This window comes from Anopheles maculipalpis, chromosome 3RL (genome assembly GCF_943734695.1).
Source record: "Anopheles maculipalpis chromosome 3RL, idAnoMacuDA_375_x, whole genome shotgun sequence".
NCBI lineage: Eukaryota > Metazoa > Arthropoda > Insecta > Diptera > Culicidae > Anopheles > Anopheles maculipalpis.
The window spans coordinates 31,064,728-31,083,280 of NC_064872.1; the positions used below are offsets into that span (position 1 = coordinate 31,064,728).

At 40.7% G+C, this 18,553-nt stretch overlaps 3 protein-coding genes across 6 annotated transcripts in view; 1 reads left to right on the forward strand and 2 right to left on the reverse strand.

Moving 5' to 3' along the window:
- LOC126565173 (CD63 antigen-like) overlaps positions 1-18,553 on the forward strand; it is a 317,200-nt gene that overhangs the window by 251,469 nt on the left and 47,178 nt on the right. The gene's annotated exons all lie outside the window — the stretch shown is intronic.
- Positions 15,798-17,035, reverse strand: LOC126560556 (uncharacterized). Its single transcript, XM_050216513.1, has 2 exons — positions 17,027-17,035; positions 15,798-16,778 (listed from the first exon to the last, which is right to left on the reverse strand). The coding sequence occupies exons 1-2, from the start codon at positions 17,033-17,035 to the stop codon at positions 15,798-15,800; spliced, it is 990 nt and encodes a 329-aa protein (XP_050072470.1).
- The window catches only part of LOC126564131 (semaphorin-1A), a 147,996-nt gene continuing 146,310 nt past the window's right edge, over positions 16,868-18,553 (reverse strand). For 2 of the 4 annotated variants that reach the window (XM_050221076.1, XM_050221074.1), the window contains 3 exons: positions 17,239-17,301; positions 17,027-17,109; positions 16,868-16,945 (listed from right to left, as the gene is read on the reverse strand). In XM_050221076.1, the coding sequence (XP_050077033.1) occupies positions 17,290-17,301 (12 nt within the window). In that variant the 3' untranslated portion in view covers positions 16,868-16,945; positions 17,027-17,109; positions 17,239-17,289. The remainder of the gene's footprint in view (positions 16,946-17,026; positions 17,110-17,238; positions 17,302-18,553) is intronic. The other 2 variants (XM_050221077.1, XM_050221075.1) reach the window with 1 other exon arrangement.

Genomic DNA, 18,553 nt, shown 5'->3' on the forward strand with positions numbered 1-18,553 from the left:
AAGACCGTTGTCTCTGGCGAATCGGTAAATGATCCTCATGTAGGGGAGGTCCCTGGTAGCCAACACTTCTCAAATTTCAGTACCCGGTCGTCTGCCGACATCCTCGACTGCACTCAACAAGGAGGGTCTTGCGGTTTCAAACTCCACGCAGGACCACAGAAGGTGATCCACATCGTGGAATCCGTCACCGCAGCCACACACTTTTGTCTGAGCCAGAGTTATACGCTGTAGATGAGCATTCAACGCAAAATGATTCGACATCAGTCGAGAAAAAAAAAATAAATAAAAATAAAACTACCAAGGTCCTTAACGAGCAAGTTTGTTGGGCGTGTAAAGAGATTTTATCTTCCAATAGAACTTGTTTTCCAAGAGACTTGATATACTAAGAATTCAGCAAATGATCTTGTCATAGTAGAGTCCTCGCAGATATCCAACGAATCTAGTTTTCCAAGAGTTCGATAAGAATTAAAGATACCTTAGCGACAAAAGGTGTTCACAAGTTCCAAGATTAATGCTCTTCAAATTTCAAAATTCAGATACTTTCCGACAAGATTAAAACTGCTATGGAAACATGAGGTTGCTGCTTCGGCAAAATCCAGATTCCATATGAGACACCTTCAGCTTCAACGATCTTCTGAGCTGCGCTGAGGTCCCATCTGACAACGAGGTCTATTGAAAGTATTCTATCATTCCTTGTGCTATGCCGATGATCTTAATATTTTCTATCCTGTTTCCTACCCCGACTGACTGTGTTCGTCTTCAAGCCATCCTTGATCTTTTTTCTTCCGGGTTTAATCGTAATCTTCTCATCCTATGGCCCGATAAATGGAATGTTATCTTGTTCACACGTTTTGGTTCTCCTATTTTCCATAACTATTCCCTTGTGCATGTTCAAGTTAACCATGCTTTTGTTGATAAGGATGTATTGCTAGACTCAGGCCTCACCCTTTCACATCAGCTCGACTCCATAGTCTGTAGGACTCGGAAGACCCTTGATGTGCTTGAGTGTATTGCCCAGGACTTTCACGATGCCTCTTGTCTCAAGGTACTGTTTGTCTCTTCGGTCAGATCGCTATTGGTATACTGTTCTGTGATCTGGTCCGCCTTGAACGGGTGCAGAGGTCCTTTACTAGACCTTGCCGCCAGGAAAATCTTAGTAGAGTAAGCTTCGCCACTACCTTGTAATGAGGTCAGATGTCGGATACTCGTGATAAGTTTCCCTCGAATCCCGCCGTGCCAATACCCAATCCTGCTTTATCGCATCCTTCCTGCTAGCTTGTACTGATGCTCCGTCTCTGCTCTTGTCAACTCCTTTTTATGTCCTCTTCCGTAACCTTCGTACTCGCCCCCTCTTCTTTTTCCTTCAAGGCGCACAGCAGTGGGACGAAGGGACGTTTGAACTCCGCGTCTAACATTTTTGACTTTCACCTGTCCCTTAATATCCTTTCATTCTCGCCTATCCTCATCCGGTTAGGCTACGTTAGAGTAGGTTTGTGTGAGATTATTCGTTTGACAATTAGCTCCGTGACTATCCGTTGTTGGAATTAAGAAATTAAAAAAAAGGGAATAAATTTGTCATATTTTGTGCTTAACTTAGGGTGCTAAGAATACCCTAACTGCTTAAGTTAGGGTATTCTTAGTATAAGCTTTTTAAATTTTATTAAGCCACTAGGCGGCAAACAAATAAATTGAATTGAAATGGAAATTATGACTTGTGTTACGTGTCGCTTTATTGTAGGATCTTTAGGACGAAAAGGCATCTTTGATGGCGAAAGCGATATCAGTAGGCATCCTCTTGCTTCAACCGTCTCGTCGTCCAAATGACATCCTCCAAGAGTCTCAAATATCATACCTTGTAATAAATTGAGGGCCTAGACTACCAAGTTCTACCAAGAGTCATTTTGTCATTTTATGATGTCATTTTATGCACATGGATCTAAATTTACTGCTCGGAGTTATTATTACCATAGGCTTTCACGTATCGCTAGAGATCTTGTGTAAACCTTTTCCCCAAATGAATATAAATTCCTTTTAAAAAAAAGAGAAAAGTGCAATAAAATTCCACATCAAATTAAAGATTCTTATCATCATTCAATACCCTTTTGGAGAACAGAATAGATAATAAATATACAAGAGGAAAATAATTTCCAAAACATTCCGTTGCTCGTGGGCAGTTTGTGTGCAGTTTTCCCATGGAAAATCGGCCACCAGTACACGGACAATGTCGACAACAACAAAGCGTAAATGGACTGAAGTTCCACTGCCCAGAGAGCTACCCATCCACCAAATCAGCTGCCCAAATCACATCGTTTGAATAATTTACTCTAAACTATAATCGCATTAACTGTAACTGAACGCGCATCCTCACATGCTGTCCGCATCGCCAACGATCGGACACCGAGTGCTACACATAAGCTGGCGCGTCAATTGTTTCGGTCGCCCCACACAGTACATGGCTGGGCATATTGTTCTAGAGTTTATGCTTTATGCTTTCGCGCGGTCCATATCGCGGTCGTTTATTGTGCCAACCGCCAGTCGCCAGGTTCGCCAAGTGCGTGTGCCGTGTTTGTGTGTGTGTATGTGGCTGGCTGCGATGCAAATTTGCCATATTCCATCATAAACAAATTGATTGGATAATGCGATTAACACTTACACTTCGACTGGCACCGCGCACACATTGTGTTGTCGATAAAACGACCCGGCGGGGGGAACCGGAGATTCGGGAAGGTAGAATAATGGGTTCCGTGCAGGAGCTCGATCTTTGCTCGGTGTTGCTTTATGGTACGAGATTTTTAACAAAAAAAAAATGCATAATTAGAATTTAGTATCTAAAACGCTTCTTTATATCACGTAACAGTTTTTGAAATAACTGAGGGCTTCATTGTTTGGTCCTCGGTCGGTGAATGTTTATAGAACAAAACCAATTTGGTCGTAAACCGTGTCGCGTTGGAGCTTGCTTTTCTGATTACTTTTCAATTGTTTGAATGAATTTTCGGTATCAATTTGCACTATTTTCCAATAACTGAATAATACATTGATGCAAGCTTTGTTTCAAATGTACATGTTAAAGTTTGGGCGCTCTGGTGGCAGAGGAGAAAGCAGGGCCGGTCGTTACACTGCTGGATCGAGGTTCAAATCCCACGCCTGGATTTTAGACGACTTTACAAAATAATCAGTTAAGATTTAATTTTTCCCAACTGGTTTTCTTGTGTAATGGCTTGGCTCCGGTCCATTAAAGACTAAAAACTTAGCGAAGTAAGTAGTAAAAAGATAAAAAAGGTATTGTTTCAGAATTATATTACTTCTTTCATCACTTAGAAAAAGAAAATTGAAAATGAAGATTCACATGAAGCAAACAGTTGCTGGTAAAATTGTAACTAAATCGACATTATTTGTCAATTCTAGGAATTCAATTAACTTGAAACTCTTTTCTGTGCCTCTTAAGTACGGAGATATTCGAGAGAAAACTTTCTTTCCTTTTTTGAATTTAATCTATATCTTTGTCGTCCCGGACGTCTTATAACCGGTCCTATAATGTGTTAATTAGTAATCCAATACCAGTATCCAATTAACTTTTCTTCTCTTTTTCTCTCTCTCTCTCTCTCTCTCTATCTCTCTCTCTCTCTCTCTCTTTGTCTTCTAGAGTATAGAGTACGTCGTCGTGACGTGGCCCGGTCAGCAATAACTCTTCAACTTCCTATCCATGGCGGTGCCCGATCTCAGATAGGTCCCGCTTCATCTGATCCAGCCAACGAACTCGCTGTGCTACACGACGCCTCCTGCCGAACTGGGGGTCACTGACGAATACCTTCTATCACTCATCGCATCCAGCTGTACTTCAGGCTGTCCGAGCTAAGCAGCCCAATGGAGACCAGTAGAGAGAATCGTGTTACGGATGTCGTTGTCCACTCCTGCGTTTTGTATTTTCTTCTCGGATAGAATTAAGGGGTCCAAAATACTTCCGAACAATTCGAACAGCAGCACTCCAGGTTCCGCCAAGTTATTATGAAAGACAGTTCTTCGCGGAATAGCTAGACGGGGGTGGATGAATCAAAATAAGGTGTTCCACAAAAAGATGCGTTGTCCAAAAATTCATCCAACAGTATGTAGCACCTCCCGATTCGACCAAAACTGAGAGAGTTATCGCCGATTTACCGCTGAAATCCCCTTTTTCGTGGAATAACTGAGCGAGGGTTGGCAAGATCGGGGTAGAGATTTCGATTGAAAGATGAGCGGTTCAAAGACGTATCCAAGGATATACGGAACGCCACAATCTGAGCAGGACTGACCGAGTTATCGCCGATTTTCACTGGGCTACTGTGGTCACAGATACTTAGTTATAAGTAGAAGTATAAGATCTAAAATGTAAAAATTTAATAAAATATCGGAGGTGATCGTTACACCTCGAAGCGACAACATCTCTCGTTGTCATAACTTATATATATATTCCGAGATATCGCCGATTTTCCACGGGAATGCTGTTATTTTCCTCAATAACTTGGCGGGGGTTAGAGGGATCGGGTTAGGGTGTTCGGCAAAAAGATGCGTGGCTCCAAGACGCATCCAACGGTATGCGGTGAATCCCGATCGGACTAGGAATGGCCGAGTTATCGCCTATTTTCCATGGGAATAACTGGGCGGGTGGACTGGGTGGGACGGTGGAGGGATGGAGGGATCGGGGTGGCAAAAATTTGCGCGGTCCAAAACCGAAATTGGCGATTTTGAAACAATTTTCCTGCCAGGAGCGACTGGTAGTAACAGGAGAGCATGAATTCAAGGAGGTAGTTTGGATCGGCCGAAAATTTCCAAATCCAGACTTAAAATCCAAAATCAGTTTTAAAATCCCGTGGCAAAATTCAAAGTTGAATTCCAAACTTTAAATTTCCAACCCAAATTTAAAACTGACTTTGGATTTTAAAACTGATTTTGGAAATTTTCAACCGATCCGATCTGCCTCTTGGAATTCATGCTCTCCTGTTACTCCTGGTCGAATTTTGCCGCATAAAAATTACCGGATTCCGACAAAAATCTGGAAATTTTTATGCGGCAATATTCGACCAGGAGTAACAGGAGAGCATGAATTCCAAGAGGTAGCCCGGATCGGATGAAAATTTCCAAATCCAGACTTAAAATCCAAAGTCAGTTTTAAATTTGGGTTGGAAATTTAAAGTTTGGAATTCAACTTTGAATTTTGCCACGGGATTTTAAAACTGATTTTGGATTTTAAGTCTGGATTTGGAAATTTTCGGCCGATCCAAACTACCTCCTTGAATTCATGCTCTCCTGTTACTACCAGTCGCTCCTGGCAGGAAAATTGTTTCAAAATCGCCAATTTCGGCTTTGGACCGCGTAAAGTTTTGCCACCCCGATCCCTCCATCCCTCCACCGTCCCACCCAGCCCACCCGCCCAGTTATTCCCATGGAAAATAGGCGATAACTCGGCCATTCCTAGTCCGATCGGGATTCACTGCATACCGTTGGATGCGTCTTGGAGCCACGCATCTTTTTTCCCAACACCCCAACCCGATCCCACCAACCCCCTCCAAGTTATTGAGGAAAATAACAGCATTCCCGTGGAAAATCGGCGATAACTCGCTCAGTTTTGGTCCGATCCGATCGTCCGGTACACCACTGGATGCGTCTTGAAGCCGCGCATCTTTTTGTCCAGCACCCCAACCCGATCCCTCCAACCCCCGCCCAGTTATTCCCATGGAAAATAGGCGATAACTCGGCCATTCCTAGTCCGATCGGGATGCACAGCGTACTGTTGGATGCGTCTTAAAGCCGCGCATGTTTTTGCCGAACACCCCTACCCGATCCCTCCACCCCCTCGCCAAGTTATTGAGGAAAATAACAGCATTCCCGTGGAAAATCGGCGATAACTCGCTCAGTTTTGGTCCGATCCGATCGTCCGGTACACCACTGGATGCGTCTTGAAGCCGCGCATCTTTTTGCCGAACACCCCAACCCGATCCCTCCACCCCCGCCCAGTTAATCCCATGGAAAATCAGCGATAACTCGGCCATTCCTAGTCCGATCGGGATGCACAGCGTACTGTTGGATGCGTCTTGGAGCCGCGCATGTTTTTGCCGAACACCCCTACCCGATCCCTCCACCCCCTCGCCAAGTTATTGAGGAAAATAACAGCATTCCCGTGGAAAATCGGCGATAACTCGCTCAGTTTTGGTCCGATCCGATCGTCCGGTACACCACTGGATGCGTCTTGAAGCCGCGCATCTTTTTGCCGAACATCACAACCCGACGTCACCAACCCCCGCCAAGTTCTTGAGGAAAATAACAGCATATAAAATTATTTCTTTCCGAGATGAGCTCTATTTATACGTTCCATTTTAAGTCTGTCGTTAAAGCGGAACTTGAAAAATTTCGAAAAAGGAAAGCAATAAAAGTTTCATCCGAACGGTTTTGCATCGAGTGCAATAATACCGACAACCTGAAAAGCCTATTATTACAGTAATATTATGCCATAAGCATTCTACAAATGTGTTCATTATAGCAACCTACAATTAAGGATAATAAAATTTGCTTCAGAAAAACCTTACAAATGTTCCTGGTACTTTATTTTCTTACCGTTTTGGCGCTAATGTCGCTACAGAGAAAAAGATTTTATACCTCAAATTATAGTAATTTAAGGCAGCATTTAGTTTGTATTATCCTAGACACAAACCATTATATCGATTCAAGGTGCGCCGAATACTACGATCGGCCGGTAAATGATACCTCCTGATTTGGATGCTCTCTTGTTACTCGAGATTGAAATTAAACGCAGAATTTTACTTTCCAATTTCGATTTTTTGAATTTTATTGGCGCAGTGGTTTCCTTCTAATTAGGATGGTATCCTGTTACCTGTGGGTTCAAATAAAGCGTAGCAGATTCAGCGGAAGGTGCTATACAATAAGATTTCATAGCGAACATTACTCAACCATTTTTCTTTCTTTCTCATTGAACAAAATCGCAGTGATTTAGCAAAACACTTTGAATAATCACATTTTTTATCAGATTTATTTTAATTTTTCTTGTTTCAACCAAACATAACCGTTACGTTCCATGTACTGTTTTTTTCTCATTTTTTAGCGTTTTCTTTTATTTTTTGTATAGGAATAAAGAGTAAGTATATTTATAGTTGTTCATCTGGTTCTGTTGTTTTTAACTAGGAGTTTAAAATCTTCTCATGCACGCAAGGAGCGATATGCCGATGCCGTAATGCGTTCGTTTCTCGTCTGTTAGCGGTGTGAACATCTTGACCCAAGGATTTTTTGATTTGGAAGGCTTTAGGAAGGGGAAAAATGCACGCTTAAAGGTTTTAAAACAAGTTTTGAGTGCAAAAGAACGGATTGAATATTAAAAAATAAACGTATCTTTCGCCCCTTCGGACAAGCCAACGGTATGTTGAGCTTAAGAAACACAGCACAGAAAAGACTCACCAATAATTTCCAAACGCTCCACCAGCCTCGGTTCGAATGAACTTAAAACTAAAAGAAAGTAACAACACAACAACGTTACATTTTTTAATACTTTTTTTTGATATTTTTTTGTTTGTGTGTTTGTTTAATTTCTCATTTCTCTTTTTTATTTCTAATTTTTCAAAGATGTTTACATTTTTCTAGTTTTGCCTGTTGCCTGTTGTAGCGATATTTGTTTTGTTTTTGTCCTTTGTTTTGCTTCCTCTTACATTCTTTCTTGCTCCCTCCTCTCTTTGTTACTTCTGGTTACGCGCATTTCAAATTTCGTTAGTTTGCATCATAATACGCACGCTTGTTTCTCGAACACACAACCCCACTCGTATCATGATCACGTGTTCATCGTCCATTTTGTTTAGACTGGTTTTATCCTGGCTCGATTTTAAATGATTTTCCATTTTTATCTCCTCCCCATCCACCTCCAATACGGTTGCTAGGATGAGCTGGATGAGCAAACAAGCGGTTCACAAACGCGTTTTCTTTGCGTTTTTTCTCCTCCTTCCTCCCCCATAAGGATGCAGATTGTGTAATTGTCTTTGGCGATGAAAAAGAGGTGCTTGTTTGATATCCACGTATGGAATAAATGAGCTCATCTTCTCCGCAGGCTCTTCCCTCATATCAGTCAGCCTGACTGTGTGAGGAAACGCTTCAATGTGCGACATTTCAAATCAAATTTGAAAAAAAAAAAAACCGTTACAGAAACGATCGAACACGTGTACGAGGTGCATTGCTGAAGCGGATGGCAGCAGATGGGAATAATAAGCAAGCGATATCTCATCAGTTCCATCGTAAATGTGACGAATGTGTGTAGTAGAGGAGGTTGCTGCTGTGGCCTCCGGTGAGCACGGCTCGCAAACCATAAGTTTTGCAACCGCAGAAAGCAGAAAGCTAATTAATTGTATGCTTGTCTCTTGTACGTATGACGTTTTGTGCTTATAATGGTAGATATGCAAACGAAAACAATCGACAATCGTGTTACTTCCTGTTACGTGTTTGGAACTGTTCGGAAATTGGAAATGCTTCCAAGTGAAGTGAGAAATTCTAATATTCGCCTGATTGATTTTCTATTGACTTGCTTCCGCTTTTTTCCATTCCATTGCCTCTTTTTCATTTATCGTTGAGCATTTTCCCGTCTCTTTCTCCTTTTTCTGCGAGTTCCAACAGGTGTTCCAACGCTTCCAATAAACCAGGTTACGTATGTATGAAATTTCTTTGTCAACATTACTTTCGTTCTGCATCGTTTAAACGTGTTTAGAGGTCTAGCTTTTTCCTTTTCTACATTGTGTGTTGTATGTGTTTTGTTTTTTCTTCAACCTGCTCTTTTTACTTTCGACGGTTCACGTCACAAACGCCCCCGGGTCGCCACGGTCAAGAGGAATAAGCGAACGCCCCTTAAGGCCATCACAGTTCAAAAGCTTCCTCTCGCTCTCTCTCTCTGTCGTTCTTTCTTTCTTCTGATTTCTTTTCTAGTTTTCATGTTGAGTTTGCGCTTTTTCACAGGTTCACATCCACCTTGTCCTGTTTGCTGTCTATTTTCACCAACTTCTTCAACGCTTGCTTTAACCGTTTAACTTCTACTTTCATCTCGTAACACTGCTTTGTTTTTAAATCTTGTTTTTTTTGTTTTTGTTTGTTTTATCATTCTCGACTATTACGTACTTTTCCCCTTAATTCTTACAAGCAATAAGCGAAAACTTAATTAATGTTATGTTTCTTTTTTTGTCTCTTTTTGTTTCTTTTTTCGTTTCCCTTCCACCATTTTTGTTCTTGGTCTCGTAACCATTAGTCAATTACTAAGTTTAAATGTGTGTGTGTGTGTATATATATAAGATTTGTGTTTGTAATGTGTGTATTTTGGGGCGGGTGGTGAGAACAATCTTTACTTCATATCATGGTGAAGAACTTCCACCATCCACGCGGTTCAACTTCCCATCGCTCAATATAACACTTCCGCGGCATACGTTTGTGGAGTGAAAGGGGAAGTGATGAATGGATGTGAGATTAATGTACTGTGAATGTGTGTGTGTGTGTGTGTGTGTGTGTTTGTTCTTTGCTTTACATACTCGGAAGTTAACACCTTACATCTTCACCACCACCTGCCACAGGCCGCGTTTCTCAAAACCTTCAACTACTGGCTGCATGCAAACTTACCTAAAGAGATCAATAAACGCTACTACTGGAGATGTTAAATTTTAAATTGTTAATGTGTGTGTTCTTTTTTTTTTTATTACTTTCTCGTATCATTTTTTCTGTTTCTTCTTTTATTATTTTTGTTAAACTTGTTCTTCGTCAAAGTAGGAAGCAGACTAGAAGGGAAATCAATATCGTTTTTTCTTCCTTAACAAATGACTGACTGAGACTTATGTGACTGTTTAGTGTGAGTGTGTACTTTTCGTGCTACTGCTGTACCCATTTTCCTATTAGGGACCAGGAACCGTTGCGCCTTAGCACACACTTGCAGTAAATATAATAATTTGCTTTGGGACGTCTTAATGATTTGTGGTGAACGGTTTTGAAGATGGAAATATTATAAAATGGGGAATAACAATTGCGACGCTTTCCCCATCTGAACGGCACACATTCTTCGGGTTTCCCTCCAACTGATCTGATGTAGCCCTTAATATGAGCATGTTACTCTTTTACGAAAGAAAGTATTAAGTATCCCTCTTGCTGATCCCAAGACGGCTCTGCTGATACTGCTGATGATAAGCAATTCCCTGTGTGTTCTAGTATTTTGCAGCAATTTAGCAATGCCTTATAGCCGTACTACTTGTACATATGTAGCAGCACAGGTTTGTCTCTTTTTCTTTTCATAGTAATTCGGATCGATTATGGTAAATATTGATTTCCTTTTCCTTTCATTTCATGACTCACAAAAACAGGGACGCTTATGAAAAAATGTGAGGGAACTTAAAAATATTTCACCTACACTCTCTTCGCTAGCCACACCTCTTCTTGATAGGGATTCTTCTGTGTCTGTTCTTCGAAAAAGGACTCCTACCATATGCCTGGGAGCAATAGAATCAAACATGAGCTCCTGCTTAAAGTAGTCTAATTTATCTATGTATATGAATATATGAGTTTGCGTATGTGTAGAGCTTTGCATGTTCACCATCGGGTGAAGAAGAAAAAAAAAACGTATCTATCGCTCCATCGCTATCATCGTAAAGTAAGGTAAAGCCGTTCTTTCTATCCGCCCCGAATCGAACCGTGAATGAAAGGAAAAAAAAGGAAAAACGTCCTAACAAACTAGCAAACGATTTATCCACTATGTTTATCAATTATATTTCAGTATGTAAAATGTAATGTTTGAGAGTGTAGCATTCCTCCTTAGTCAAACGCAGTCTAGTCTCTCACACACGAACACACGCAAGCGGCACACGCAAAAACTAAAACATTATCACCAAGCGTATCATTCTAGCGTTAAAGAGTAATTCAAATAGGCGTGTTTTTTTTTCTTTTCTTGCTCAAACAAACATTAACAACTTGTGGTGCCATGTGATGATCGGAGTGTGTCTGGGATGAGTATAATTATAAATTTCTTTTTAGCGGGTGGTTTTGGGTATGTTAAATAGTTTTGGTTTTTATATACCTATTAAATGTATGTACGCCGTACGTCGTTTCGTTAAATAGAAAGTGTCCTATGTACACAGAGAGGCCAACGGGTAACTGACTATCGGGATACCGTCAATAGAAAGCTCGGGAAAAATGCACTAGAAACGATCAAAACTTTTTAGTCACAATTTTTTCGCAACACTCTCTATTACACACTAAAACCTGTATAGGAATGAATTCTTCCTCGCCTTCCGTATTCCCTAAAATGCCTGTTTTTTTGTTTTTTTTCGTAACAAAACACTTCCCAATTTTTTGGGGGAAACAAGGACCAAATCGATAGAATCTTTTCACTTGTAACTTGTTTTACCGCTCAAACAAGAGGCGAAGGAAAATTGATTGAAATTGAACATAATTCCTTCGGGAAGCGTTATACTTTTAATTTTTTCTTTCCGTTTCATAGCGTTACCGTTACCGTTATCGTAACTACTACTGTCAACTACGCTTACAGTACACACTAGATTTAAATATGCGTTACGGTAGGTAGTATTATCATGTCCCTAGTATGGTTGACTTTTTTCGACTTTTTGTACTTTTTACAACTTTTCACTTACGAAACGCTACCTGTATGTGTGTGTGTGTGTATGTTTTTGGATTGTGTATTTGTGTTTGTTATAATACTATATTATCTCAAGCGTTATACTGTGCGTTTAAAGAGACTGTCTTCTACAGGGCGCGGCAGGAAGAAATATGCGAAAACTTTCGTAACATAAATTACCCCACATCTGTGCGCTAAAACGTCACGTTTGGATCCAATTTCACGTGTGAGATGGCGCCTTGTCTTGTTGTAGGACATCGTTTTGATCTTCAGAAAATTTGACATTCACTCAGGAAGTTTTCAAAACAATCCGAATGCCTGATCCTCAAGTTTGTGTCATGAAATTATGCAATCTATGCGGCTATTGGAGCTTCTTCTAGAGTTCTGGCGCTGTTTCCTGATGAATTATAACGTTTCGCGTGCATCCGATCCACGGACATCTAAATCCAAGCATTCCATTGCTTACAATCTTTCCGTAGAGGCTTTCTGATGCGATCAAATGGGTCCATAGTACATCATATGGGCCTGGGAAACTCGATTAGAATACCCATACTAATAAACTTTTTTTTTAATACACAGTTCCTCAAATCATTAAACTTCAGTTGACACAACGAATAATATGTTCGCTTTTTTCGCCCCTTTCGCACCCTGTACCGTCGATAACATGCCACAAAACAACAGAAACGAATGTATGTATTGTTTACGCCGTGTTTGTGTTATGTTGTGTTGTTTTTAGAAGACTTACTTTGGGAATAGGTGTGCCCTATCGAACCTCTGATTAACTGGTTACCAGAAACTTTAAACTCAAATCTCACATTTAAATGTTTAATTTTGCTCATTCCGATTTCATCTCGATAAAGTTCTTTAGTGCACGTTTTGTGTTTAATGGAATGATGGGCAAAATGGGTGGCAAACGAAAGAATGGTCCTATTTACAATCATCTCTTTTTTTTTTCTTGTCTCTCTCTAACTTCGGGTTCCCTTCGTCGCAGATATCAGTGCGACCGTGGTTCGTGGCTCGTTTTGTTTATTTTTTTCCCCCACATCGAGATTGCTTTTACACACTTCATCATTAGTTCACCTTTGTTTTTACTCTTCCACTTATAATGTCAGTCTTTTACGGTTCTGGATTTTTCGCGATTTCAAACCAGTTTTTCTCCCTTCCAAACGTAATGGTTCATCTGCTTTTCTAACATTTTACGCTTCTCCTTTTACCCTTACGCGCTACTACTCTACAATAGTGTTTGGATCGTGATTATTTTTGTCTGGAAGCTAACGTAATGTGATTTTTTGTTTTGTTCGGTTTTGTTTTCGCGTTTTCCCCTCGTTTTGGGGGGCGTTTCACTAGGCAAATGTCTCCGTTGTTTCGAGTGACTGTGATGAGGCGGCGACGAGTTAGAGTCATTCAGTTTTGCTTTCGCTAATGTTTAATCATTTGTTTATCGTTTTCTACACTACTCGTAAATCTTGGAATTAGTATTTAGTTAGAGTTTATATTTACTCCTTTCGATCGATTTGTTTGCATTTCTCCTGTGACTGAGTGTGTGTCTGTGTTTATAAGTAAATGAGCAGAATGGGCACTACCTGCCACTACTAACGCTAGTACTGTAAGTTCTACTACTATCCCATCGAACCTTCGTGAAAAGTTCCTGGCAGATTTCCCATTTTGTGGCCAGACTGCCGCCATTATGGTCACCGGGTTAGCTTTATTTACACTACTACCTGCATGAAGAATGTTGTGTTGGTTTGGAAATTTGTCTACTCGAGCAAAAGATGTAACTTTTTTTGTTGTTGTTGTTGTTGTGGTATGTGACTAGGCTTACATGGTGGCTATTTGCTAGTGTAACTACCTATGATTATAACTATTGTGTATATATATTTATATATGTATAATTATACGCTGAATGCAAGGAGAAAATACCTTGCATCGTTTCCGTGTTCTTCCCCCAAATCGTCCCAACTGCATATTTGTTCCAACGTTTCTAGCCTTTGCCCCTTTAGTCTCCACCCGCGAGTTGTAACCCCAGCTCCTGTTCGTCTGGCTTCAAATCCAACTTCAACCACGACCCTGCACACTTACTCAACCGTTGTGTAGATTGGGCTGTTCTATCCATTCGTATCTCGCTCTTGATGCCTGTCACTGTGACAGAATAGTTTTGGAATTGACGTTTTGTGTGTATGTGTGATTTTATTCAGTATAAGTTACTTAAGCTTCCTATAGCTCCTTTCAGTATTGTATATAACGGGTATACGTTTATGCGACGATTCATCGACGGCGTCCTGTTTCGAAAGCGAATTTTTCTGATCTACTCATGCGTACGGGCGCCGAAGAATTCGATGATGGAACAGCGAAAAAAGAGAGTTTTAGAGCTTTTGGGTCAATTTAACCACTGAGGATAATGGGAAAATGGGTAGTAGGAAAAGAAAGAAAGAGAGGATGTTTGTGGGGAAAATTTTTCAGACCTTTTAACCAAGAACGAAGCATACCACATAAAGTAGTAAAATTTACTTCTAGGGAAAAAGGGAGTGAGCTTTTAGGTTCTTCAGAAACATCCTACAAAAAAAGTAAAAGAAAAGAATTATTATCAAATTACACAATTAAAAAAAAATTATAATAATAAATTAAATTATAATAAATAACATAAAAAATTAAGTATAATTAATAGCAAAACCTGTTTTAATAAAAAAAAAATGTATTTTTGCAGCCTACAATAAATATCCATTCATGGAGCGACTAACTTTAGTGATAAGTTGAAACTTTCTTGTTCTATTACAATCATACGCAAATAAGAACTAAACCAAAACATATTCCAAGCATTCAATTGCATACCTATTTGGCCTTAACTAAGTGGACAAACTAAAGAAAAAAGTAAAACCCTGTATTGCGAAAACATTATAGCACGAATTTGAGTGGATTAAAGCTAAAGCAAACTAATGAACGACAAACTGGAACAAAATAATAAAATCACAAGATTTTTACCCTCTTTTTTTTTGTTCTAACACAGTATCAGCTGAATGGGCAGAGTATTTGTTCACCATTGAAATAAAAGTGCTTTTTGGGGGCTTTGTATGCGCAGTCTTTCTACATAATTTCAAATATCTCTTTCTCTGCTCTGAGATTCTTCAGTAGATCCGTAATCCAGAATTTTTGTTCATCTTTTTTTTTTCTAGAGCCTTCCGAACTAAGACCTAACTTATTGCAAATTATTTCTTTATAAAGGTAGTAATAAATTTTGTTCTAGACGCCATGTTCAATGCCCGTTTCAATGATTTCACATTATGTTGTAACATTTACCCACCCCGGATTACAGTTGGATTAAACATAAAACGTGTTGGTTACAGTACAAATTAAGGTTGAAAACGTTGCCATTTCTCAAGCTTTTGTTACACCATATTTAATACCGTACTCAACACGGACGGAAATCTCAGCTTTCAAATGCAATTTCTTTTCTAAAACAACTGAGAACTAGGGCAGGGAAGCAACGATAAGGTTTTTTTTTAAATTTTAAATAAAACTACAAAACAAAACAATACCAATAACCAAATATGATGTGTTCTGGCCTCATCCAACCAAGACTGCGCAAAGAAATCGTCCCAAAATAAAATGGAAAATTTAATGCCTGCTGTACAATTCGTGTTTGAACCTGCCTTTCATTGTTCATGTTCGCTATTTTGGTATGGTAAATCAGACTCTTGATGGGAAAATCGGTTCATTTCTGATTGAAATGAATCTTGAAAACCTTTGCAATATTATCTTACTGAAAGAACTTTGTGAAATCAAATTAACTGAAATCAACAAATTCCATTACGATCTATTACTTTGACGTGACATGTTGTTGCACGGTTGCTTAGCGATTAATAGCTGGACCTACGATACTGATCTACCAGCGCTCCCTTCACTGGAGTTTGTGCTGGAAACTCAAATCGTATCACCATTACTCACCCATATAGATATTCCTAACTTAAATAAGTCTATTCACTATTCCGTGCTCGAGAGCAAACTAATTGAACTCTACCTACAGGAATTAAAACCTAACCCAATCGATTTGCCCCCCCATCATCGAATCGTCCATTGCGCTCTGACGGCTTTAGTTTTTGCGTGCCCCCCACCCCCCTCCCTTCTTTTATGCAGATTTTTGGATGTGCCACCCCACCTTCTAACGGAACTCTTAAAAACTCTCATTATCATCATCTCCCGTGTCGATGGGTTTTAGGACAAGCATATCGAACTCTTTCGGATCGCCGCTGGCACTGTTTCGGCGCGAACTTCGCAGCCGCGTTTTGCGCGGTCGTTGATCCCGCGATCGACTAGTGGATGGTCCGGCCATCGAGCGGCTACCGGACGGTTCACGCTTCTGCTGAGTGGTACGGAATTCCTGATTGCTTTCGGATTCGCTTTCGCGATGATTATAGAAATTGCCTGCTTCAAAGTCGGCCGCCGTACACGTGACGGCGGATTCGATCGAGTGGTACGAATCGTTACGGACATTCGTGCGTCCGCTGCCAGCTGCCGCACCACCAACGCCACTGGCATTGGTCGCTCCACTGCCTGCCTTAAGCAGTAGAAAACTAAAATCGTTCCACTTATCGTTCAGATTGGCCAGCTTTTGGTTGAAGTTTTGTGCCAACGACGCACTCAGAGCCATCTTGAGCCGACCAGTAGAACCGCTGCTGGTTCCAGCCGCTGTACGATGGCAACTTCCTGGCCGCTTCGGTGTCGTAGGTGGTGTTATGATCGATAGCGAGGAGGAAGTGGATAGACGGTTCAGTTTCTTAGTCGTATCGTTACCGCTACTGTTTGTGCTATTGAGGACCGTGTTCGTGTGGGCACGCGAACTGCTGGCCAAGGGAGAGGCGGATCGTGGTGCCAACACGGTAGTGGCCGGGTTTACGACCGATGAGCCAGAATGGGAGCTGCCAGGAGCGCCCGTAGCAGAGGAAGGATAGTGAGGGTAGCAAAGTGTGTAGTTGTGCTGACTAGTAGTACCGTATGGGACGGCATGATCAAGGTTAATGTTGCCAGAAGGGTAAAGTATACCACCATCGCCACCAGCCGCGGCATCACTGTCCAGGACGACGAGCGCCGGATAGGATTTGCTCGTCGTCGCTGCAGGATGTTGCTGCTGCTGTTGTTGCTGCTGCTGCTGCTGCTGGGGCACGTTTCTTAATCAATCCCGGTAGATGTAGCTGCAGTTCTTGGGGCTCTCCTGTGGGCTGGGGCTGCTGGATGGAGGCGCAGGACTAGAGCTACTATTGGACATGACAGGGGAAGATCCGGAACTGGAATGGTGTGGACTGTCGGAACGATGTTGTGTTACTATAGGTAGAATGAAATGAAAAATATTGTTTTAAAATTGATTATACACGATGGAAATCAAGAGATATGCTTGCCACTTACCCATACCATGTCGGGGCGGCTGCCTTTTCATACGGCCGAGACTTCTGTTACGAGTGTTTGAATTAAGGACCTATATAGAAATGCTATTTTTTAATTAAACTTTCGCTACCTTTCAGCGGACCGATGTGCGGATGGTGTGAGGTGAGCATTGAAAAAAGTACTGACCATAAACACCCACCAACGGTCCCATCTAGCGCGAGATAGATATTTACCATATTTTGATTGATCAGTCCCTGGCTGGTCTCAGCCGCCCCGTTTCCGTCTCAAAGATATACCTGTGGAATGGAAACGAAATAGCACATTAGCATTCGCATACTGTCGGGTAATCTGGGGCGCCCCGTTCGGCAGGCCACTGTTTTAAATCGGTGGCAAATGGGAAACGAAAAGGAAAGGTTCAAATGATTTTATTTTTGTTCCGGGGAAGAGATGAAAGCAAGCGTTTTTTTTTTAACAATTCAATGTTTGGCGAGCAGAGCGAATGTGTAACAAAACGGACGGAGTACACAGAAGGCAAGCATTAAAACACATAGAAGATGAAGAAGCGAACACAGAAAATTATATAACGATAGCGATTGTATTGAAAGTGGCTTTTATACAAAGAAATTACGATGATAATGTTGATGGCGAATGTGATGATATCGAATGAATGTGTCGACGATAAGCAGAAGCACAAATAATTTAGAGCTTTTTTCTTCAAACAAATATTTGGATATCTTGAAATCGAAAAATATTATGATTTTGTGAACTTTTCTGGCGGCCTTAAAATGGACAATTATGATTCATTTTCTACAACTAAACGTATGCTAAAAAGCGACTTCTTTCAGCTGCATGGTAACATTAAACAAACAAAGATACTATAACCAACCAAACTGCATTGTTTTCTGTAATAAATCTTTAATTTAAGAAAAAAATCTAATCTTTGCCTTATAATTTTGCGTCCTTTTGCCGGCACTTAATCCATAAGTGTCAAAAGTGTGACGTCTTTTTCATTGACTGTGAACCGCAGTTTCCATTGATTGCTTCAGGGGTTTGAAATGGCCGGATGGACAGATCCAGGCTCCCATTCTATAAAGTTCCCCAACTCCAGAAAGGATTCGGCCTTTCTGGTCTGAACTGATCCGATCAGATAGGTATTTGCCCGATCGTAACCGGACGATAGGAAATGTGACACAACGGTCGATTTGTTTTCGGGATTGAGAATTGAGGAGACAGGTTGAGAGTACGAACAAACTTTTGGACAAAGAGCTTTTACCGCTCTCGTTCTAGCTACTGTAAATTAAGAGATAAAGCCCTCAAACTTTGACAGTATACAGTTAACTAATATACAAACACCGACGTTTCTTCAATGCATAAGTTACTACTAATCACAAACGATTGTAGATGGTCAGTAAAAAGATATTTGAAAAGGAATCATGATTGTCCAGAGCGTGAGCATAAGCCTATTGTAATCGAAAAGTCGAGTAATAGTTCGAATTCAAGATTTACACATATTTCATCTTAAGCGTCTACAAATGTATTGGTCAGTGG